Source organism: Eleutherodactylus coqui, chromosome 4 (assembly GCF_035609145.1).
Source record: "Eleutherodactylus coqui strain aEleCoq1 chromosome 4, aEleCoq1.hap1, whole genome shotgun sequence".
Classification (NCBI taxonomy): Eukaryota; Metazoa; Chordata; class Amphibia; order Anura; family Eleutherodactylidae; genus Eleutherodactylus; species Eleutherodactylus coqui.
The window spans coordinates 197,353,754-197,379,381 of record NC_089840.1 but is presented as its reverse complement, the minus strand read 5'-3'; the positions used below and the strand labels follow the sequence as shown (position 1 = coordinate 197,379,381).

The 25,628-nt window shown below is 41.1% G+C and overlaps 1 protein-coding gene across 5 annotated transcripts in view; it reads right to left on the bottom strand.

Moving 5' to 3' along the window:
* The window catches only part of GBF1 (golgi brefeldin A resistant guanine nucleotide exchange factor 1), a 149,830-nt gene that overhangs the window by 16,131 nt on the left and 108,071 nt on the right, over nucleotides 1–25,628 (bottom strand). For 2 of the 5 annotated variants that reach the window (XM_066600528.1, XM_066600531.1), the window contains exons 22-35: nucleotides 22,801–23,037; nucleotides 21,410–21,503; nucleotides 20,686–20,862; nucleotides 20,307–20,371; nucleotides 19,723–19,846; nucleotides 19,075–19,146; nucleotides 18,059–18,153; nucleotides 14,053–14,206; nucleotides 10,916–11,138; nucleotides 8,914–9,074; nucleotides 7,567–7,819; nucleotides 6,823–7,025; nucleotides 4,998–5,148; nucleotides 887–1,017 (exon numbers count right to left, since the gene is read on the bottom strand). In XM_066600528.1, coding sequence (XP_066456625.1) covers nucleotides 887–1,017; nucleotides 4,998–5,148; nucleotides 6,823–7,025; nucleotides 7,567–7,819; nucleotides 8,914–9,074; nucleotides 10,916–11,138; nucleotides 14,053–14,206; nucleotides 18,059–18,153; nucleotides 19,075–19,146; nucleotides 19,723–19,846; nucleotides 20,307–20,371; nucleotides 20,686–20,862; nucleotides 21,410–21,503; nucleotides 22,801–23,037 — 2,140 coding nt within the window. The remainder of the gene's footprint in view (nucleotides 1–886; nucleotides 1,018–4,997; nucleotides 5,149–6,822; nucleotides 7,026–7,566; nucleotides 7,820–8,913; nucleotides 9,075–10,915; nucleotides 11,139–14,052; nucleotides 14,207–18,058; nucleotides 18,154–19,074; nucleotides 19,147–19,722; nucleotides 19,847–20,306; nucleotides 20,372–20,685; nucleotides 20,863–21,409; nucleotides 21,504–22,800; nucleotides 23,038–25,628) is intronic. The other 3 variants (XM_066600530.1, XM_066600529.1, XM_066600532.1) reach the window with 3 other exon arrangements.

Here is a 25,628-nt window from a genome sequence, read left to right as displayed (position 1 = left end):
CATTAGTAAGAGGTGACAATGTATACCATATACATTTCAAGAAAGTGGAATTGTATGGACAACTACCATAGGCTACTACTGTATATCAGGCATTAGTTGGGTACCACTTAAGGCCAGAGTCTCATGATCGTATGCGTTAAACCCTGCGTGAGTCACACATGGTTTTACTGCTGTGGAGCCGGCAGTGATATTGTACTGCGCATGACAGCGTATCACACACGTTGTCACGCTCAGCATATATAACGCCATCCGTACGCAATGTAATTATGTAGGAGTGGCATGGATTAAGCACCCATAGAGAACAATGGGTTCTCTAATGCGTACTACGTGAGAAAATAGCACATGCTGCGTTATTATGCAACGCAAATGTGAGTGAAACAGCATAAGGCAATATAGTTGATTGCCTGCAAATTAACGTGTAATATGTGGTAAATTTACACTTGTGTGAGTCAGGCCTAAGGGCTCAGTCAGACGAGTCTGACTGAGCCCTAAGAGTGCTAATCCCATTCTTTTTAGCAGTCATAAATTAAACTGATTAATATAAATTATAACTTTTTGTCAATAACACTCGCCTATGCAAAATCACCAACAAAGGAGAGGTTATGTGAGTGGTTAAAAAAAGCTAGGTCAGTCTTACCAATCAATATTTTTCTTTTATTGTTCCACTACATCCAATATTAAAAATGAAGTAACTTAGCAAATACTCGATAAAAATTCTCCTACTGTGTATTCTGCATCTTAGTGGTGTTGTCTACATTACTGCATGAAACCAGAGTAATTTACAAAGCTGTAATAATTGTCATTTTAGAAAAAACAAACATTTGGGTAATTAGAATTTGGTTTATTTGGTAATTCGAAGTCACAGAAGCAGCCGTTTTCTTCTCACCTTGTTAAAGCACGCTTCCCATTCAAGTGCATCCAAAGTCTGTAGATCATGGACTAAAAGCGCTCTCTGCAGGTAAGTGAGGGCTTGCATTCTGACCTGGCGTCGGGCATCACAACAGAGCCATGCGATTCCTGTGAAGAAAACACACAACTTTACTAAAGAGGAGAAAATAAAAACTACTTAAAATGGAATCAAAATACATAATTACTACAAACAAGCAGCACATATTGGGGCTTATGTACTACTACAGCTCAGATGGTACAGGCTCTAGCTGCTCAGATAATGCTGTGCTGATGTATCATAGGATCGACAGCACAATAGTGAAAGATGAAATCTCAGCATCAAAATGGTGCATGGTAAGCATCAGACAGGAGGCTGTACTGCCAGGAAGCAACTGCCATATGCAGAAGAGACAGGCATTATGTGCAAAACAATTAGGTGAGCGGGCAGAGATGAAAACAAAAATGTGCTTGTGCTGAGATACTCTGTATACACACACACACACACACACACACTAATATATATATATATACACACACACACACACACACACACACACACACACACACACACACACACATATATATATATATATATATATATATATATACATATATACATACATATACACACAGACATTATTTATACATATATATGCCTCGCTCAGACGAAACCTCCTTCATCCATCATTTCACACACAACGGATTTCTTTCCAGACATTGACTGAGTAATCGAATGCCTGAGACGATTGTTCATGGTTAGCTTTCACTTGACTGAAAGATCATTTTGGTTGAAGCCGTCCATTTTCATCAACTTTATTTTGATGTATATGGGCACTTAAGCTTTGAGTTGAATGGCTAATCTATGTCAGACTGTGGATTTTAGCAGGGATGTTGAGTGGGTAAGCAAACTTCAGACTTCCAGTCCTATTTTCTACACTGCAACTCCCTCATAAATGGCTCATGTATAACAATTATAGAGTTCAAGTGCTCCCCTATCTCTGGCAGTCCTATGAAAGTGTATGAAGTGGAGGCACGCATTCAAATCCACCGCTGCCCACACTTTGAGACGTGCCAGCGTTTCAGTCTCAGGATCCGTGGTGGTCCTAGTAGTTGGACCTCTACAATCAGCAAGTTGTCCCCTACCGCATACAATACCACTTTAACTATTTAAGGGGGAATGGAGAAGTACAGTGATTTCTGCATTGTTTTCTTTACATATAAAATTATGCACTGCTTACTGTGTGGTATAAACAACATGTGACATCTATTTGGTGGGCCAGTAAGATTACAGTGATTTTCTTGTTTGCATCGCTATATTCACAGAGCCATAACGTTTTATTTCTTCTTCCAGCACGTTGACGAGAGCTTATTTTTTATGCGGGGTGAGCTGAAGTGTTTATTGGTAACATTTTTGGGTAAAAAACATTTTGATCTCTTTTAGGGCTTTTACCCACTAGCGTTCTTTTTAACGCTGCGATATCGTTCCCTTTTTTTTCAATGGGACTTTCTCAAGTTAAAGTCACATCGTACAAAAATCACAAGTTTGTGCATTTGCGATTTTTGTGCAATGCGATTTTAACATTAGAAAGTCCTATTGAAAAAAAAAAAAAATGCAGAGATATCGCAGCGTTAACAAAACGCTAGTGGGTAAAAGCCCTTAATTACATTTTTTGGCGGCAAGGTGTTTAAAAAAACAGCCACTGTATTTTTTATTCAATTTTTGCATGCAAGAGAAAAATTGTTTGGTCCCCCCCTTTTATTTCCTGATATGTAACGCTTTTGATAAAGCTTTTTTGGCATTTCTTTTAGTCCCACTAGGGCATATCGCCATGCAATCAGTATATGATTATATTATGTAAAGGTGTCATCACTACATGTGGGTAGCGCAAACCGTTGTTGATGTCTAGTCTTAGCTTCTTCCTGGGGGATGATTTACTGCTGAGTTTTCCCACTCGCCGGTCATGTACAGCACTCATCTATCAGACTACACATCTGGCAGAAGAAAAGAGCTGACAGGGAGTGGGAGATGCCGACAAGGGACGGGAGGCCCATCCCTGCTGTGCTTCTCAATCACAAGCCGTTCATCTTGGTCAGTTTCTGGGCACACCGCAGCCTCTGTAACTGAGCCAACAGCCCCCAGACAATGGAACTCCTGGCCTTCCACTGGCAGAAGATGGGGCCTATGCTGGGAGCAAAACAGGTGGCCCTAAATACGTACTGGAGTAGCAGCCTGATGCTGGCCCAGCGCACCTCTGGTGAAGGACTCTCTAAGCCCCTGCTCACACAGAAGCACACCAGCCATGTCCATATAAAGGAAATGTATCAACTAAAGCCAGATCGTGAAACATATTCCATTTTTCTAAGGTCTATTTTCTTGTTGCCACTTGTTTTTATTCTATTGTCCTTACACGACTATGGGAGCTCCTTTCTTGTCTTTGCTGCAAAGATATATTTGCAGCTTCTTTTAGGGCATGTTCACACAGGGGAAGTGTTGCAGATTGTCCGCAGAGGAAGATCTGCACTAAAATCCCCATCATTTCTGCATCAAAAACCACAGTCTGAAGCATTGGTGCAGATTTTGACATGGATTTCACCTCCACTACTGAAAGGGTGAAATTAGAAGTGGATCCACACAAAAATCCGAGTCAAAAGCCACACCATTGCTGAGGATTTTGAAGCGGACTTTCCGCTTCGAAACACTTGCGCCATTTCCGCTGTGTGTGAACGTACCCTTTAGGATATTCTTTACAGCCTCTTGGCTGTTTATACAACAGACAGAAGGGGATTCTCTGAATTCCATGGTGGACTGTTCTAGGCATATTCTGTGACCTTTGCAGGGGTCATAGAGAGGGCAGTAGATGTGCCATGACCATTACCTACTGTGAATGGTGGATTCTGTTATCCTGCCTGTGATGAGATGATTGCTGAAAAGTTCTCTCCACAAACCAGGAGAAGCCAGGATATTACAAGCAAAAAAAACCTTAAAAGAATATTAATATTCAACCTTGATTTATACAAATAGGTTTCTGATGATACAATCCGTTTAAATTCAGATACCTGTGAAACCTGGCAGACACAATGGACTTACAATGGGGTATATATCAGGTTTATTTTAGGACCCAGATATTTTTGATGGAGGCAAGCTGCCACAAAAATCAGTAACTCCAATGTGAACACAGCCCAGGTCTCACTGAAGAAGTGGATAGGAATGTCCATGGATTGGTGAGAGGAAAAAGTCACTAGGTAACTGGCAACTCTAGGACCATGTCAAAGAAAAGGTTTCAGATAGTGAGTATTATTGGTGTTAGATGACAAACTGTAAAGTGGGTTGAACTAGTAAAATTATGGTTCCTGAATTTAACAGCGTTGGAAGAACTAGAGCATCCGTGTATTAGTTATCAGACAAAAGCCTAAGGTTGCCTGTCCATGGGCGTTGCGGCATTCGCCGCACGGAAGCAGGAGCCTGCAGATGTATCTCCGCAGTCAGCCTATCTGACAGGATCGCGGCAATTCGCAGCATGCTGCGAATTGCCGGCCGCGGAGAATTGCAATGATTCTCCAATTGTGGACAGGGGGCTGGCGCTTTCCATAGCAACGCTATGGAAAGCGTGCATTGCGTTCTCCGCAGACGGATTATCGCCACGGGGAACGCAATTCAAAAACGCATGTGGACTGGCAGCCTTAAGCTTGTAAAAAATATGCTGTAATTATTAAGTGAACATAAAAAGTAATCCAGGACTGAAAACAACAAACCTACCACACAAACTACTAGCAGATTAGCATTTTATATATTCCCTTCTATTCAACATAGTTAATACCCTACAGACAAGATTCATGCGCTGAAACCCTTCTGTAAGAGTAACCAAATCTACTGCACAAACATAATGGCCTAGACTCCAGTAATCAGAGGGTTAAACCAGTTTCGGCTTAACACATACTAAGTAGTAGGACTCACACTTTGGCACGCTTTATTTCATTACCATTCATGTTAGTCTCCGGTATTTTACAGCACTGGGCATGAAGAGAAGCTACGGATACTGTAATCGGTGCAAGACTGCCCATAATCTAACTTAGGAGAGCTGGAGGTGATCTGTAGGAAGAGCATTTACCTTGTAGCAACGGACACCAGCAGTTTGACCAGAGGGTCCTTGAGTCTGCTGTGATCTTCTTTCCTGCAGTCTCCAGGTGGCGCTGTTCCTCTGCCCAAGAACTGTATATTGTGGCGGCCCTTGTGTGAAGTGTGTGCATCAGATCAAGCAGCTACAAAAAACAAAAAACAGAATGACGTGAAGCGATCTTTGAATGGTGTTGCAAGCCATAAACACTCTTTTACACGAGTGCAAGTATTCCCTGTCATTTAGAAACTCAATCACTCTTCCACATGTTCACTGTCCAAATTATACTTGGATGGAAAAACAAAAACTTACTTATTAGAGCCCTTTTTTGGACTACATGAGAGGATGCAAAGATGCTTAGATGGAAGAGAACAAGAATGCAGTCTGCTGTCTCATTTATGCTATTAGATACAAAATATCTTCACGTGTTTTACAGTTAAGAAAAATACAGTCATTGTTTTCTCGACTATTCCCATCTGCAAAATGTTACTGCGGTGTGAACGAGAAAATATGGACAATTACATATGAGTAATGCAGGCCACGTCCTCCTCAATGTGAGGGAAGAAAAGGATAAGAACAAATTCCAGAAGAGTAAAGCCCGCTTACAGGACATTTGAAAAAACATCCCAAAATAGAGAAAACAGTGGATCACCACACAATGGCAGGTATATTGGTTGGAAGCTAAGAAAACAGGGATCTATCACCAGAATCCAAAGGTAAAGATTCAGATACACAGAAAAGATTTACATGCTGTAGATAGATATATGACTACCAATCGCTTCTTGGATTGTTTGTACCTGCGGATTTAGGAAACTGGAAAAAGTTGGAGTAAGTTGATTGTTTTCTTTTAAACCACATACTGGTATTCTATAAGATATCAGCTCACATCACATATTCCATTTATTAATAACCGGCTCCTTCATTTGAAGGAAAGACTCTGCAAGTGGAATAAAGTTTTACTTCTGCCCCTATGGATGTCTATGCAGCAAAATACTGCGAAAAAAAAGGGGTTCCAAGTAGCAGTATCAGATCATGAAAAGGATGGAGCTCTATTGTCCTCACCCACTGCATCTACTGACTGTTTCGAAGCAATAGCCAAATACACACTGGTGGCCAATTCCCTGTTGGTCTAAGGCAGTAAAGGGGTTAATTTTAAATTTCTTGGTAGTTTGGGGCAGTAAAATAGGGTCACTTTAGGGCAAAACTCCAGTTGCATAGGGGATGCAAGATATTAAGGGAGATTTATTACTAAAGTCTAGACAGGGAAGGCAGAAGATATGCCAAATGTATCACAGCTGTTCACACTGCAAGATAGATTAGGTACATCTTGCTAAATATGTTAGCCGACCAAGAGATGGCACTGGGAAGGGAAAAAGGGACTATATTTAGGACAGGATTTTTTGCATTAGGACTAAGCCATGCTGTCTAGGGAGACAAAAGCGTGACTATAACACAGAAATCTGGCGCATGGCACGGCCACCAGTTTTTGGTGCAAATGGAGTCATAATGTTGGTGCATTTAGTTTAGTAAATCACTATTGCAGATCACACAGGAGGAGACGGAACAGGATTTGTTCTTCAAATCTATTTGACATTTTTCATAAAACACCATTGATGGAAATCATGAGATACATCACATTTCATTCCTAAATGCCAGTGCTTTGTCAAATCATTGGTTACATATCATTTATATGATTACCTAAAGAAAATAGAAAATTTCTTGAAAAAAAATCAAGGAGCCTTAATTTCTTCTCAGTAATCCAGGACAAAATGGGAAGATACAAAAAGGAGGAGGAGGAGGAAAGGCCTGCCATACTTACGTCGTGACTAACCTGTAATGACACAGTGTGGTAACTGGCGGGCACACTCTCATCCTCCTCATCATCACTATGTGACCGGTACTGGCGCTGATTGGTGAACCTGGAGCGACGCACAGGATTTTCCTTCTCTTTCGTTTTTTTCTTGAAGCGATTCGCTTTGCTATCATATTTGTGGCTCTTCGCTCTCTTCTCCGATTTGTACCCTTTGAAAATGGCAAGAACATTTCTTAACCCCACAACAGAACGAAATGACGGGAAACAAATGGATGTGACAAAACTCAAGTAGAAAATTGTGTCAAATATATAAGCAAAAATATGTAAGCAGCGTACACAGACATCTCTCAACACTGCTCTGTCTAGAAGAAAGATTTTACCTTCATTTTAAGCATCAAAAATGTAGAATCTGACATACAAAATGCATATTAAGATTAAAATACAGATTACTAAATAGCCATTTTTAATGGTTTGCATAATGAAACTTTTATTATCCTTTCTCTTAGGATGTATATGCTAATAATGCATTAATACGTGTTTTTACATTCACATGCCCATACTACGGTAATAAACAAATTCCTGACTGTTTATAGTGGATTTATGCTTCTGACAGTATGAACAATGTGTTGACCACAAAGTTTCGGTTATGCTACAAGAGCCTGCAGAATTGTATATGTGGGGCACGACACACTTGTCAACAAATCGCATCTATTTGGTCATTTAGAAGAAAGAAGTCTGAGCAACACTTACACACACCTCCATTAAGACTCGCCTCTACAAAGACCCGAATTGTCTTCACGCACAACTCAAAGTTTTCTGGTGTGACGTGTGCAGCATCACGGACGATAAAAGACAGAGATTCCACAGTTTTCATGAGGGATTTAGTATCATGTGGGCCAAAGTCAAGACCAATCGTTAAACTGTACTGGTTTACTGGAGTGTTTGTTCCTGGCTTGTTCATGGCCGTTGTCATTTTAGAAGAATCTACATCTTCCTTTCCAACCTGCACAGAAATAAAAACACATAGGATTATCAATGTAAACAATAAGGAGGTATAAAGTCTCGAAGTTGTCTAGTATTTCGATAGCTCTCCATTCTAATGCTTCAGCAAAAATAGAATACAATTAAAGTGCAATAAACTCCAGCGAAGTGTATAGTACAGCCCAAAAGGTATAATAGGAGCAAACCAGTTAACAAAGGATTGTTCTGAGCTGCTGTGCAAGCTGCGTATAACCAATATGATACTAGTTCGAGATTTACACTGCAGAGCCTGACCTGGTGTATTTTATATGCAAGGCAGTGTTGATTATACATATGCATTATAGCAAATCCAGGGTCCCTCAAGATACAATATATGGGCTTTCTAAGTTTAAACCACACGCAACATACAATGCCAAAGGCAGTCCGTTTCTGCAGTATGTGTGACTACCTGGAAGATCCAGCCAATCAGCATACGCATTTTATTGGTAAAACCTCTGTATTACTCAAGTGCATGCACCGATTGGCTGTCTAGTAGCGTCTCTATACAGTGCAGCACAGTACTACATGTTCTGTACTGCTCTCTACCTGCTATGCCAGGATGACCTGATCCTTTGGATGTCATGCAAGGTTGATTTCATTGTATTTTCTGGCACACTGTGTACCATTACAGAACTCTGAAGAAACTCCTGTCTGCTACATAGAAAGTGATTCCCAGCTTCCAGCAGCTTTTTGGGACTTTTCTATGCAAATGCTTGCTTTACCTGCCCTATATTTCTTTAATCTTTTTTTGCCCGTACTTCAGAAACTGCTGCTAGTTTTCCAAAGAGTAATGGTCCAAGTTACTATATTTTCTACTTCCAATAGTTGTTCCAGAATAAGTTAACTTGAGGGAATACTTCTAGCTATATAATGGTGGTGTAATTAAAAATTAGGCTGAAGGTGAAAGTTATGCTTGTCCGTTGGGGCAAGAATGGATTTGTTGGAAAATAAACTTACTAGTTAAATCGTTCCACTATAAAATAGCTAGTAGTTTAATTGTTTCACTATGTGGAACTATTAAACACTGTCAAGTGTTACATTTTGGAAACGCACTAATAGTATTAAAAGTCTGCTTACCACAAGCCAGCCACTGTTGACCATATCCACGTCCGTGACAGATCTGTGCATCTTTGATTGCTTGCTGTGCTCTGTGTAGACTTCTGAATCTGAGGTGTATCCACGATCCAAGCTAGCGTCAGTGGAGTGATAAGAGGAGACTTCGCTGTCAGACTGAGCACCTAGCAATGAACATACATTTAGGTTTAGAGGCTGCAAAGTGTCTCTTATTTACTTAAACACATAATAGGACATGAGTTTTGCAAAAAAAAAAAAATGTTTCTCATTAGTTGTGATTTGGGTGGCCAGCTAAGATGGGAAAAGATCATGGCAGCTTTAGACCTGCTAAGATGCTTTTCTCGTGCCGCTGTTGTAGCAATCAGCTGGGGGAGCTTTTTGAGAGAAAATCGTTTAAGACATAGGAGTCCATGGCAATTGCCCAGTTTGCAAACCCCTAAAATGGTTTCCGGCAATATACACAGGCACATTTAAATGAAATTAGACAGCCAAGTACATTTAATGAAAAAAAATTGAGAAAATGTGAAGTTCTCTTAAGAAACTGTTGCTAAATCAATGTCACTCACCCAAAAGTGCAAAAAAAATAAAAAAATTTAAGGTTTACCCATAGGTTAAGTAAAGAAATGATCACTGAGTAATTGACTACAAGGAACACAGTTGTGTTCCTGCTTGAAGAATGATTCAGTTCAACAAATCGAACTACAGTTATATGGTCGGTTCACACGAGTGTCTCGCTATAGTGTATTCCATGCACTGAATGTGCTGTACCAATCTCCCATACACGGCCATGTTATCACTCACATGACTTGCCTGAAATATACGTGCAAGAAAAGTGGCAGCATGCTTTATCTTGGGGCGTACTACACAGGCATACACTCCGATGGCCAGTATGCAATGACATTCTGTGCGTGTGTATCCAGCAGCCTACTCTCTACAAGATATGGTCACATGAGCCCGGCCTAAAGACTGATTTACAAGCAATGATTATCCCTCAAACTTTGTCTAAACAATGGCTTTTGAGCAATAGCAATTGCGTTTAAATGTGTGCCCATCGTGCACTTGTCGTCCATCACAGAGTTCGGCTCAGTATAAAAGCAGTTGTCCTTGATAAGAGGAACGGCATGCTGTGTTCTCCGCGGGCAGCGCTGATAGCTTTTGTTATGCCGCAGGCTGCATACAATGTTATGTATTTAGAGAACAGACCACCCGCTGTTCTCTAAATACAGCAAATAAAGCTGGTTAGCTACAAATGAGCTGATTAACCGATTAGCACCTGCTGTAAAATGGTCGCTTGAGACGGTCAGTTTCTGACAAATTTTGAGCTATCATCTTTGCGTGTAAATGGACCTTAAGACTACTGCTTGTGATGCGATCTCTCCCTATTAATCTCATCAGTAGTACTTAGTGCCGGAAGAAGGAAAGCAGTGGTGGTCATAAGAAAGAAAAATCGCGCATTTCCTAGTTTGCGCCCAAATGTTACAACAAATGTTTTGTTTGGAGATCTGAAGAATGAACTGATTAAATTGTCATATTTTGCAGAAGCACATAATGTTTCCTTGCTTAAATAGGTCAGAAGAATGAATAGATATAATCTCTAGAAATTATGGTGATTAACTGGGAAAACATTTGGCAGACCCAACACATGATCTCTTAAACGGATTTCCATGGTTAATTAGGACTCTCGTCTAGGGCAGCTTGGAACCTCAGTACAGATAGCATATATTATGTACTTTTGGAAAACAGAATTTTGTGGAGCGGTGATAAATATCTACTTAATGAAATGCTAGTTATCTCTCAGTCACACCACTACCGAGGATATAAAAACCCAGCATGAACATTTCAAGCTGTAAACACTGAAGAACAGCTGAACCCTTTTAATTTTATTAATGGACTTAAGCAGCATATTTATTTTCTTCATCTGGCCTTCACTTAATTCAGAGCTGGCATAAAACAGCTGCTTATCTCTCGGAGCATTGAATTTCATTACAGCATATCCTCCACGTACCTGCATCATTATCGCTTCTGGTTGTCACCTGCAGGGCAGGTGGAGGCTTCACTCCTGCTCCAATGCACTCCAGCAAGCAGAACAGAGTGTACCAGTCACTGCTAGAATGGATGTTGGCAGCATTGGTCTTTAGCAGCTCATGAAGGCCAAAAGCCACTTGTCGACTCACCCTGGACAGGACACTTGGCTTCATCATTAAAAGAATACGGAGTGAAAGAAGAACCTGCAGAGCAAAAGAACAAGAGGCTTTTAATCCCCCTACAGTTTACCACGAACAGAGCTCGTTCTACAGGAAAAGGACATTAACGGCTTTGGACAAACTGAGTTTGTTCTACTTCAAAACAGCTGCAGCTCCGGTTCTATCAGTGCTACAGATGTGCCATTGGTGCCATTTTAAAGCTACAGTTGGAGCTACAGCCATTTGAAGTGGGGTCAGAAATACTGACTTTACTGATATTACTTCTGTGTGCTGAGTGGGTGGGGGGGATGGAGAGGCAGCAGGGAAAGAATCTGTGATATTTTTCTGTAGGTCCATTGTCCAAGGAAAAGGGAAGCATGGACTAAAGTTCACATTAACACCCGCTTATCAATCAGAGAGCATAATTTCCACAGAAAGGGAGTGAAAAGATGAACACTTATCTAATCACTTCTCTATAGCCCCATTTAGACCCAACGATTCTCGCTCAAAAAAATCGCTCAAAGCCATCTTTTGAGCGAGAATCGTTGGATCTAACTGCATGGACATCATGCAGTTTTTGTTAACGAGTCGTTCATCGTTCTCTTTCAGCAAGCTAAAATAGAACGATAAGCCTCATCAGTGCCGCGTGCTGAGTGCTTAGCGGGATACCACTGATACTATTGTTTCAGCTAGTATCCCCGCTCAGAGAACACAGCTGGAGTATGAAGACAGCGCTGCAGCTGTGTTCTGTATACCCCGCTCAGACTGCTCAGCTGTATACCAGCTGTGCACTCCGAGAACACAGCAGCTGTATACAGAAGACAAGCGGCCCCACTTGTCTTCTGCATTCGCCGCTCGGAGCGCTCAGCTGTATACCAGCTGTGCGCTCCGAGAAGACAACAGCTGTATGCAGAAGATAGCAGTCCGAATTGTTTTCTGCATGAAACATGAACCTTCATTTACACACTTATGCAAAGCGAACGCTCAAAACTGGCACTCAAACTGCCGTTTGAGCGATCATCTTGCTGTGCAAATGCACAACGAGTATCGCTCATAAGATGCTGCAGTCATTGCTGACTTTGGCATCTAAACTTTTATTTTTCTCTTCTAAAAAACAAAGATCCCAAAAAAGTTTCTCCAACAAAAAAAATCTGTTTACGTCATCCTGTAATCCCCCACCCCCAAAAAACAAGCCCTCAAACAGCTTTGTCAACTGAAAAAATAGAATCACTCTCTAGGAATATTGTGGCAGTGAGTCTTTTTTTTAATTAAAGCATTTATACTATTCTAATGTAATAGAACATTAGAAAACCTATATAAATTAGTGTTATGATAATAATGACCTGTAGAGTAAAGTTAACATTCATAAAAAAAAACAAAAAACTAAAACTTGGCCTGTGAAATACATGGTCTCATACAGCTACAGTAATGAAAAAATAATGTTAAAATCGCAGGAGCAGAAAAGGATAAAGGGATTTACTAGTTCCTATAGCTAAAATTAGTTAAGCCACTGAGGGGTTAAAAATACAGTTAAGACGACCAAGGTTTGTGCCAAATATTTTTACATGAGATAAATTCAAAATCTACAATAAAACAGAACATTCTTGCGGGTTTTTTTCCAATGCTAATATGACTATTAGTGGTTTAACCCCTTAACACTATAGGACGTACATTTACGTCCTGCAGCTTCGGGATATGTATGAAGAGAGATTGTGGGTGTCGAGAACGCGGGCGTCGGCTGTTTCTTACAGGCAACAGCTCCAATATACTGCACGGCTCATCTGAGCCATTAACCATTAATTCTGAAAGCGGTATTTAAATCCCCAGGGCGATAAAATAAAGAATGGCAGAAATGGGCTTTTTTGGTCACCCTGTCTCCGAAACAAAATGCAATAAAAAAAAATGATCAAAAAAAATTGTATGTGTTCCAAAATGGTACCAATGCAAACTACAGGACTTCCCGCAAAAACTGAGCCCTTGCACAACTAGGTCAACGAAAAAATTAAAAAGTTATTGTAGTCAAAAGATGGCAGCAGAAAAGAATTAAAAAAAATATATCTTTGAAAAAAAAGTAGTACAGCAAAAAAAAAAACAAAAAAAAAAAAACAAAAAAACTATTTAAAAAAGCAGTATAGGAAAAAAAAAAAGTATATAAGTTTGGTATCGTAGTAATCGTACTGACCCATAGAATTAAGTTATGTCATTTTTGTTGCAGTTTGTGCGTTGTAGAAACAAGACGCACGGAAAGATGGTGGAATTTAGTGTTTTGTTTTTTTTTTTCATTTTACTCCACTTAGAATTTTTTTTTTAGCGTTTTTCAGTACATTACATTGTACATTAAAAGCAAGAATTTAACATATTTGATAAATCTGTCTTTTTGACACTTACATTCATTTTTCTAGTCTTATTGTACAGGTTTAATATACAACTTTTCTTTTCCTATGTCTAAGAAGTGTAGTAATTCATGTCAGCACGCTGCAAAGAAAGAAAATCTTTACACTACTTTCCCTACAAGGTCTCAGGCTACGCAAGAAAATAATTTGGTTTCCAGGGTGACATATTAGTTGTGGGCTGGATGAGTCACAGCAAATAAAGTAATATAGAAGTGCACCCCGGTGACCGGTGCTTGGTCTCTGGCTTTTTTCATAGCTAGTAATCATGGTTAGATTTCTTATGACTACGAATGTGATAATTGCAGTACTTATAAGTTCTTAAGCCGGGTAGTAGGTTTTAATTAGATTTCACAGACCTAGACTTGACAAAACCAATATATTTCACATATATGGTGTATGGAATGCACAAGAACATAAATCGTGAATACTAAAATGTAGGACAACGTTAACATCAGGGTCATTACCTCATGATTACATGTTACGATTCCGCTTTTTGAAAACACAAAATTCTAAACCCTCCTGGCACAACTGAAAGAGCCCAGTCCAGTGTTACTACTGTAGCATACCTGTGCGCTAATATCCTCACGACGCAACAGTCGAATAGCAAGTCGCAGCAGTCCCACCACGGCACGTTCAACGAGGAAACAAAACTCCACAGCATGAGCACAAAGATGGTAGAGATGATCTCGTACTACTTGCCAAACACAGCCAACGCGGTCTCTTCAGCGAAAAAAAAATTGTCAATGTTAATAGAAGAAAAAAAAAACAAACAAAACCCTCCCACCCCAAATAAGACTGGCTAAAAATAATATAGAAATATACATCAAAACTTAAATCACCATATGTAAATAGTCCTTGGACTAGAATGCATTGCTCTATTCTCCCACAGCTATTTAAAAAATGAGCATATAAAGTATCTCCATCCCTTGGACAAATGTTATACAACTGACCTGATAGCTCTCAAAAAAGCATGACATAGTGATTATGAGAGATTTTAACTATCCAGACATTTGTTGGGAATCTCTCTCAGGTAGAAGTAATGGATCCAACAAATTCTTATCCGCTCTTGCTGACAACTTTATCTTCCAAAAGGTTGAAGAGAAAACAAGGGGATCTGCTATCTTGGACCTAATTCTTACCAACAAGGAGGGAATGGTTGAGGAAGTAAGAGTGGAAGGGGCCTTAGGAGGCAGTGATCATGCTATTCTTGAATTTTGGATAAAAAGAAGAGGAAGACCTGAGAAGACTCAGACCTCAAGGTTGGATTTCAGAAAGTCAGATTTTATGGAGCTCAGAAAGAGGGTAGGAAGAATCCAATGGCTGGATGTTCTTAAGAACAGAAATGTCCAAGAAGGTTGGGAAATATTACAAAATGAGATTCTCAAAGCACAATCATTAACAATCCCTAAAGAAAGAAGAATGGGAAGCATTTAAAGAGACCAGGATGGATGAACACAGAACTTGCACACGTGTTAAAAAGGAAGAAAATATGTTTATCAAATGGAAAGGGTGGGGGGTGGGGGGGGGGGGGGATGTCTAAAGAAGAATATAATGCAGTCTGCAGAAACTGTAGGGCAAGTGTCCGAAAAGCTAAAGCGGATAATGAATTGAGGCTTGCAACAGAGGCCAAAAGCAATAAAAAAGGATTTTAGGGGTATGTCAAAAGCAAAAGAAAAGTCAAAGATGCTATTGGATGCTTACAAGATGAAAATGGTGAATTGGTTAGGAATGATGTTGAGAAGGCCGAACTTTTAAATTCCTATTTTGCATCTGTTTTCGCTCAGAAAGTAGATGGAACATCAGCTGATCTTCCCTGTGCTGTTGGGGGAATAAAAGAATGCAGGCTATTTGTAAGCAGAGAGATGGTGAGGGAACACTTAGCTAACTTAAAGGGGTGGTCTCGCGAAACCAAGTGGGGTTATACACTTCTGTATGGCCATATTAATGCACTTTGTAATGTACATTGTGCATTAAATATGAGCCATACAGAAGTTATTCCACTTACCTGCTCCGTTGCTAGCGTCCTCGTCTCCATGGTTCCGTCTAAATTCGCTGGCAGCTTGCTTTTTTAGACGCGCTTGCGCAGTCCGGTCTTCTCCATTCAGCACGAGCCGCTTCAGTGTGCTCCCCGCTACAGCTCTTCTGCGCATGCGCAGACGAGCTGTCACTGCTCGGGAGCGCGCTGAAGCGGCCATTCTGCACCATCCTCTGTTAGAGGAAGGTGCAGAAACTGGAGCTGCCCAGCGGAGAAGACCAGCCCAGCCCAGCAGCCCCGAGAAGCCTCCCAGGTAAGTGATGGGTCGGGGGGGGGCTGCCGCTGCGCCGGGCTGCGCCGGGGGGGCTGTCGCTAGGCCGGGGGGGCTGCCGCTGCGCCGGGGGAGCTAGCGCTAGGCCGGGGGGGCTGTCGCTGCGATGGGGGGGGCTGTCGCTAGGCCGGGGGGGCTGTCGCTAGGCCGGGGGGGCTGTCGCTAGGCCGGGGGGGCTGTCGCTGCGCCGGGGGAGCTAGCGCTAGGCCGGGGGGGCTGTCGCTGCGATGGGGGGGGCTGTCGCTAGGCCGGGGGGGCTGTCGCTGCGCCGGGGGAACTAGCGCTGAGGAGCCGGGGGCTAGCGCCGGTTACCTGCTGTCTGGTCGGCGGCTGCGGGGCGTCTGGTCGGCGGCTGCGATGCGTCCGGTTGCCATGGAGACACAGCTGGCGGCGTCTCGGGAGCGCGCACGTCGGGCTGCAGCGAGCGACTGGGAAAGAGCCGGCGGCCATCTTGAGGAAACTTTTATAACTTGCTGAAACGCTGGAACGGTAAGTACGAACCAGCTAGAAATGTCATTTACAGGGGGGCTTAGTAATGTGTGTTTAATGGGGGGGACTGGGCAAAAAAAAAAATTAACTGCTTCCTCGAGACATCTCCTTTAAATGAATTCAAGTCTCAAGGTCCAGATGAATTACATCATAGGATGCTAAAGGAAGCAGCCGACGTAATTGCTGAACCACTCGCCATAATCTTTGAAAATTCCTGGAGAACAGGCAAAGTGCCAGAAGATTGGAAAAGGGCAAATGCTGTCCCCATCTTTAAAAAAAGGAAGAAAGTGGATCCAGGAAGCTACAGGCCTGTGAGCCTGACTTCTATACCTGGAAAGATCTTTAAACAAATTATTAAACAGCATGTATGCAAGTACTTGAATGAAAATGGAGCAATTAACCAGAGCCAGAATGGGTTTGTAACAAACAAGTCATGCCAGACTAATCCAATTTCCTTCCATGACAGAATCACTGACTGGGTTGATCAGGGAAATGCAGTGGATATAGTATATCTTGACTTTAGTAAAGTATTTGACAAAGTATCTCATAGCACACTTATTGAAAAAATGACCAAATATGCAATTGACAAGGCAACTGTTCGGTGGATTCACAACTGGCTGAGCGATCGTACTCATAGAGTGGTCATAAATAGATGCACATCCAAGAAGAAGAATGTATCAAGTGAGGTATTACAAGGCTCTGTCCTAGGCCCACTGTTGTTCAACATTTTTATAAATGATCTGGAGGAGGGAATTGGTGGGAAAATGATCAAATTTGCCGAAGACACAAAGCTAGGAGGGATAGATAACACTAGGGAAGAGAGAGTATTCAAAAAGATCTAGAAAAGCTTGCACAGTGGGCAGCGACTAACAGAATGGCATCGGTCCCCTTTTCTTAGGCAACCAAGAGCATATAATTAATTCCAATACATTAAATGACCAGTAATAAACCATTCCGATGGAACAAAAACAAAAAGGCATTAAAAGAGGTTGTCTGGTTTATAATCCTTTGAAAAATAAACTATTAAGAGGTAAAAATTAATATCACTGTTAAAAGTGTCCATATACGCTGCAGTTGATCTATACTTACAGCATAAGGATCACTGTTAGTTGCCACGCAGCACCTAGACTCACTATTTAAGTCACCCAGCAATTGATCTGCTGGCAGTTACAGCGGATCCTCCGCAGCTTGCAGGGGCACCCATGGCTAAAACTACACATCAACTTTGGCTGCGACACGGGTCGCAGAATCAAAGATTACAGGTTAGCATGTAAAAGAACTCAATGTAATCCACAGGCTTGTTAGATTTTTTGCAATCCAAGTGTTGCGGTAACCTGCAACCTGCCATACAACCCACATTGACTTCTATTAGATTAGACGATCACAGAGCTACACTGCAATCTTCAACCACGTACCGTTTGCAGTGTAGCCCTAAACCGTAATCCTTGTTTTCGGCTGAAAAGTAGGATGAGCACGTGTGCCTCTGGTTATATAGAACACCCCCAATCTACAAACACACCATTTTGCCGTTTCAGACATCCCAGTTCACAGTAAATAGAGCAGTTGGAAACGAGTGTAAAGCTTGGAAGTCGTGGAAAATAAGTATAGGCATAAATGTATGACTTGGCAATTCCAGTGGGATGAGGGAATTCTAGCAGTTCACGTATCTTCTGTCTCTAGGGTCTAGCAGTATTATGTTGGTGTCATGAATCACCGTTTATACAATTTTATGCTTACAGACGTCTTTATTCAGTTCTCGACACACCGCTTTTATTACCTATTTTCAAGAATAATTCTGAGCAGCATTTCAAGACAGAAGGCAGCATCTTCTTCATCATATGTCTCTTCATCGGGGGTCACAGATATCAATGCCTAAGGAGAGAGGAAATAGCCTTTAAAAACCACTTGTCATGAAAACAGTGTCTTCCTATAATCATTTACATGGTGAACACAAATCCTTAAGTTTGCGTTTTCATAAAGACAGATTTTGCATGCACGTAGCATAGTGCTGTAACTCAGTGTTTCCCAACTCCAGGACCTCCCAAGAAGTCATGTTTTCAGGATATCCTATATACCACCACCTATGGCAATGTCTCAGGCACTGATGATAATTACATCACCCGTGTAATACTGCGGAAATCCTTAAAACCTGTCCTGTTGGGAGGCCTGGAGTTGAGAAACAAACAAAAAACTTTACTCTTGCCTGCTCAATAGACACGATGATGAAGTGTATGGCTGCCTGTCCACGGTCGTGACGGAATATTGCTAGCGATATTCCGCTGCGAGGGACGAGGGGGGAGCACCGACTATGAGCTGCGATGAGCCTAATAGATGGGCTCACTGCGGAGAATCACGGCAGATCGCAGCATGTCGCAATTTCAATCCCATGAGCGGAGAATCGCTATCATTCTCCGTTCATGGACGTCGGGCTGCACTTTCCATAGTTAGCCTATGGAAAGCTTTTCATAGCGTGATGCGCAGGCGATTTATTGCAAGCGGATCATCGCCTGTGGACAGGCAGCCTATAATGAGCACTTCTGAATAACTTGACATGAATAATAAAGGTTTACAATAGGCTGTGTATTTCCAAGCAGCGTTAAAAGTTGTTGCACAACTTTCTATTGAAAAGCTGGGGCAAGTAAAACATATACACGTATGACAAAGCACTTCCGGTCAGATGACAAACCTTAGCAGTTCAGATGCATTTTCTGTCTCTATGATGCAGTAACCGTAGCAGTAATATTTATCAAGTGTGATAGATTTTGGTTGCAACTGATCGTTAATTATCCTCACCTTCATAAGCTCCTGTAGAGACTCTAATTGCAGGAACTTGCTCTCAGTGATAAGTTTTTCTGGATCACACAGCTACAATGTAAAACAAGCAATTGGAATAAAAAGCAGTGAAGAAACAAAACAGTTTTCAAGCGATGATAATCAATGAGTAATCTGTGGAGAAGTGACCGCATCAAATTGGGGTCCGAAATATTTCAGCTGCAGTTAATAATCTAGAAAACAATAAATCACAAAATCTGTCATTCCGCCAAACCAAGTATAGATACATAGGAGGTTTTACTTGTTCTACCTGCAACTAAAGGTCTGTTTATCAGGGCAGAGGATTCCTCAAAACGCTCGCTCGCCTGACAGTCAGTCTATATGTAAAAGGGAACAACGGTCGACCGCCAAATAAGCAAACGCTTGTCGCTTGATCGGCTCATTTATGATAGAATAAATATATTTGCTGATCGGCGGTATATCACTTTATGTAAACAAGCAGAGAGCAAGCCAGCCTGGGGAAAAACAATCATATTAGTGATTGTTCAGCCCCATAAGCAGATTATCTGCTGGTGTAAAAGAAAACGAAAGCCTATTGACAGACATGTCAATCGGTGCTCATTACATTGGCTGCGGTAGAACCACTTTAATTGCTAGTGAGTACATTACCTTTATACATTCTACAGCTATCTTCTTTGCTTCCTGGTTTTCAGTAGACGGCCCTCTAAGACTGGACTGCTCTGTGCCACTGAGGGTTAGCCAGCTGACAAAGCTCAGGACTGTAGATTCCCCACTAAGAGAGGAGAACAAAAACAAAAGCTACATTTAACTGAAGTTTGTCTAGGTTTTTGATATTTATAAGGGATTGTCTGCAGTGCCCCCCTATATTAATTAAAGTAGAGAGCATCTATATCTCTGGTGAACTTGGCACAACCATGTTTTATATGGGACCACAGTATTACTACATTTTCCCTGGCTAGAACAGAAAAACAGCCAACACAGAAGGGTTTAGGCAGCAGATCAGCGGTGTTGTTTTGTTTGGACATCGTTCATTCTTTACTAATAGAATAAATAGTAGCAAATGGAAACTGCTTTATGGCAGCAAAGAAAGGGTTCAGCTACGAACACTATAGCCTATTCGACAATTTCATCTGGAAACAAAAACAGACCTATACATATAGTATGCCACCTCTTATGCTACAGAAAAGGATACAAAGAGACGACCACTATTACTTTTATTATATTTCACATACCGGTTTGCAGGAATTTCCTCCCGCTGAAGCGAAATCTTTCCATTGGGGTCAACAAAGTCTTCAACCTGAGACAAATGCAAGATAAAAGGGGAGTGCTATTATGAGCAGATAAGAATATGCTGTATTTGTCACATTATTTCTTTTCATTTGCTTTAAGCATTTTGGTAACTTAACAGCATAAAACTATCCCCTTGCTTTGTCAGAAATACTAGCCACATGGATTATGGTCAGACATTCTGAGGATCCCAGGTATAAGTGGTAGTGCACCTTTGGTAGCGGTCCTCCTGCACTAATTACATAACAGCAGGAATTACCACCTGCTTATTATGTACAAGTATGTCAGATTGCAGGAAAGGGTTAATACATACAAACTGCTCACCTCAACCATAGCCTTTGGCAGCAGCTCAGCCCGGAACAATTGCAACATCGAGTCCATTATGTTTTTCCAACCCTCACGCAGAATATCTCCATGCCGGTGAGCAAGATGGAAAACAGTCTTCGCCGCAATCTGAGCCTTAGGGTTGCTTCCAAAAACAGTGGGCAGATTCTCTACAGCCTGAAGAAAAAGCCAGATAAGGAGTCAAATAAATTAAAACTTAATTCTACAGTTCTATTGCAGATAATCATATATTCTAGTAGTGTACTAGTGAGAAAAACCTTACAATCAACATATTGAGGACCCACTAATAGGATTCATGCTTGTAAACACAAAACAGTCCCCTGCATATAATGTTCAGAGTTTAGTTTGAACATTAGTTCTGCTAAAGTGTTAACAGGATCTACTCTATTGGCAGGGAGTACAAAATCAGCAGTCGAACTACCTTTTTAAAAAAAAAAAAAAAGTGTAACATGTTGAATATCCTTTGCTTCCCAAGTACTATAGCAGGGACAGTAAATATGGCCACTGTACATTGCCAAATCTGCACCACGGCAAATTGAAAAAATGTCACTCGCTTCAAAAAAATTAAAAAAAGCCACACAACACATTGTTCTATGTTCTGATTATTATTAAGTTTGGAGACATTATATAAGTTGTATTCCACTTCACATCAAGCCAAGGAAGTAAAAAAAAAGGAGGGAAAAAGAAACAACTCCGCTCTTACCTCACTACTAAGAGTTGTAAACTTGCAGAGAGAAATGATGAGATTGTCAAAAACATCACTCAGCCCATAGTGTGCAGATATCATTGCACATTTCCTAAAATAATGTGAGAAATACATGTAGTGAACAGAGAAACAAAGCCTACCTAACGTCATATGACTTTTCAGAATAAGCTGCCATGTGCGTATACAGTATAGGGAATAACACCATTTCTGGCCATTATATGACATGAATTCTGCATTTCTACCCCATTTCCTCCTCTGCATGCTGTATGTTTTCTTCTCACTGCTCTTAGGACTGTTGGGATGAGCCTGGCTACAATGTTGCATTCTGTAGACAGATATGTACACAGAGAACTACAGATCCTGCTCTCTCTGTCTGACACACACACAGATATAAAATCATGATGTAGAACAGTGTACAGCAAATGTGAGCAGTAAAGATGTGATTTCTGCAGCTAAAAACTGTGTGACTCTCCCCTACCCTCTCTTCCACACCCTCCCTTCTCCCTATACAATCCAATGCGCACAATGTTGTATCCCATACTCCTTTTAACATCTCCATGTCTCCTGTCAATCATTTGCAAGCAGGCAGTGGACAGCAAGCTAGGAGAAAGTGCTGCCCACTTGGGGTCTACCCCTTAGTGATTTTTCAACACAAAAAAATATAAGCCCTCCCTCAGAAATAAGCCCTAGCTACACTAAATGAAGAAGAAAAAAAAAACAACTCCCCTCTCAGGCCCCGATCCCCGTCGCTGCTCCCCAGGCGTTTGGCATTCTTCTGTGTAGTCTTCAGCGCTGAAAGAGCACTCTCTTCCTGGTATCGTGGGTTGATTACCCAGCCTCCAGCAAGAAAATGCTGTGATTGGCTCAGGACCGCAGCCTGAGCCAATTACAGCCGGCACTTCATCACAGGCATTCAATGATGTCGTCCACTGAATGGCTGTGATTGGCTTATAAAGTGTCAGCTGTGATTGGGTCAGGCTGCGCTCCTGAGCTAATCAAAGCATTCTCTTGCTGGTGGCTGGGTAATCAACCCACATTACCAGGAAGAGAATGCTCTTTCACCACAGAGGATAAAAGAGAAGACTGCCGGGGAGCCTGAAGAGCAGCGAGAGGTACAGGAATGGCGCCTGCTAGGTAAGTATTAAGACACCCCCTGAAAATAAGACACTGCCTCTTTTAGGGCAAAAGTAAATGTAAGACAGTGTCTTATTTTCGGGGAAACACAGTATGCTGAGTGAGCTTAGTAGGTCCATTTTATGAACTATGAAAACTGCTCTAGAGTTTCACATTAAGGAATTATCAAAAGAAAAATAAAAAAAAGTACATATCATTAAATATCACATAAAATGAACCCCAGAGGTTTCAGTGAGGTAATGTAAAATCATTACCGGAATCCAGATATGGCTTTTTGAATGATTGTTTCTTCCATGCTCTTGTCAAACACATATGACAAAGCAGCAATAGTTGGCCCCCAGGTCATCGTGAACAGATCATGGTCATAGCTTCCAGGTGTTACATGCAGGAAGAGGCCTTCAGGTGTTGCACCTCTATGCAGCAGCACATTCCACATGTAGTTCTCTTTCACCAGGCCCGTTTGTTCCTCGGGCATTACTATTTCATCATTCCTGAAGTAAACAGGTAACATATAGACTAAGATTGATTGAAATTGCAGCATTCAGGCTCACATGAACATAACTTGTAAATACAGGTTATCAGGTTCTCTCTTGTGTAGAGTCTTCACATTCTACTGAACTGCTTCTTACTTATAGCCTACCCAGGGAAAACTTCCTAGCAATCAATATGGTCACCATTAGACCATGTGTACACACAGCAAAATCCTCAAGATACTACATTTAAGCCCCATTTACATGCAACGATTATGGCTCAAATTCATTCAAACGATGGCTTTTAAGCGATAATCGTTGCATGTAAACGCTTCCATCTTTCACTCTTCAGCTGAACGATGATTTTTAGGTGAGCACAAAATCCATAGTACAGCCAGAGAGTAAATAACAGAGACCGCATGCTGTGTTCTCCATGAGAGTAGCTCATTACATTGAAATGCAAAGACAATGCGGCTGAGTGCAAAGTCCAGACCACATGCTGGGATTTGCCAACAGCTGCTGGAGGCTCATTTACATGCAAATGAACCTGATGAAGTACTAAAGGGAATTAGAGCCCATTAGTACTTTATGCAAAATGATCGCTAGAACCGTCAATCTTTCAATTGTTCTGAAGGCTCTTTTAAACACACAGGCAATCTTTCAAAGATCTTACCCTTTCACTGATTCTACAGTGCCATCTATTAGCAGGCAGCTGTCCTGCAGGTCAATGTCTGACTTAACAAGGCTTGTAACAATGACTGGGAATATAAAACAAAGAGAGTCTTCTACCAGTGGAAGACATAATCATGTGCAAACAGGCTGTTTTGATGTTTTTGCCACTCATCAGCGTGCAGTAGGTTGCTGGCTGGTTGAAAGGCCTATGATGTGGGTTTGGAGGGGTAATATTTCTCGTTATAGAGGCAAAAACCCGAAAATAACCTGACTGCACATGGTTCCCTTTTGCTTCTAGAGAAGATTCTGGCTTTGGCTTACATTCCCAGTCATTCTTACAAGGTCCTGTTAAAAGGTCAGACATTAGCTTGCAGGAATGCTGCTCTGTAATAGGTGGCACTGATAGGCTTTGCTCCATCTATTTGCATAACTTTCCCAGTTCTAAATCTTGTCACACCTACTAGATGCTCTCCCTCAGAAGAAACTTTACTCTTCCCAGCTTTTTACACTGAAATGGGTGAAATCTGTAGTAAATCTGAAAGCGATGCAAAATGGAGTTTTGTAAAACCCCATCCACATGCGTTTTCCTGTACTTTATTGTATACATTTGTTATGCAGACACTGACAATCTAAAAAGAATTTGCCAATCTTCATTGGTTAGCAGTGATATTGGGGCAGGTGAGGATGTGATACTGTAAAAAGTTGATTCGCCCCACAGCATCAGTTATGCACAAAGTTTTTAGGATCAGTAACGGCAGCAATACAGGTTGTCACCAGAATTCTAAGACATACTACACATGCAGAAAAGTATTGTTTGCTCTCGTGAGACCAAATGTCATTTAAGAACTCAAGTAACTTCTTTCCATCACATACATCCATTCATCTTAGCTAGCAACAGTATATAATAAAGCAAGCAGAAACCTGTGGTTGGCTTTAAAGGCCATGCACACCGTCTTTTAATTGATGCATTTTTGGAAATGAAGATTTTCTGCAATTGGTTTTCACTAAAAAAATTCTTATTGTTTGAATTCTATACTTGTATTATTTTCCAAGGTGCCCCAGACTGGAGGACTGAAATCTTAGCAAATTCTGTCAGTGTAAACTGAAGGCTCCTCTAGTGGCCTGCTCATCTTTTGTAAATGTGCATTCACTGCCTTTCCACTGAGCGATTACAACGGACTGTATGTTAGTGTTGGGGTATGATGGTAATCAAGAGAACAGAGGAGGCTGTAATTCACTCTGGGTGAATTTTCTGCTCTTATGAGCAGCAGCTACTCAGAAGGAGGATGAGAGATAGCCGTGTAGTATTGACTGGGTGTGGTTATAAGTACACAGCTTCCGAAAAGGCAGAGAGGGAGCTGAGCAGATTTTTTGAGTGCTTTTGTAAGGAAGAGTGAGCAAAGATTGCAAGGGTACATCAACAAAGTATTTGTTTTAGGCCATGCATATTTATACAACCACATTAAGGTATTTTTTACACGCCCTGAAAGATTTCACTTTATTTTGAAATGGAATTGTACAGATAATGGCTCACGATGAAGGTGGAAACAAATATGAAATGATTTGTCTTTGTCAGATTTATTTATTTATTTTTTTTAACATGACTAAAACATGACATTTTAGCAGGGATGTGCAGACTTTATATCCATTGTTAGATCATTTTTGTTCTGCAGGCACTCAGTACGATGTGTGTGTAATTGATTTTTTTAATGCACAAATGGTTTCCATAGCCTTTAAAATCATAATAAAGCCGTTATCTAGTGTGAACTTTTGTGCCACATTCACGTTTCATGTAAAAAATGTGTTACTGATTTTCAAACTGTCAATTTGCAGCAAAGTTACAACACCTGCGAAGGGGGTTTGCAAAAACTGCTGTCTGAACTAACCTTTCAGGTCCCTGCTACAATGAATGCCAAATTCAGCAGTATATGCATCGGTCC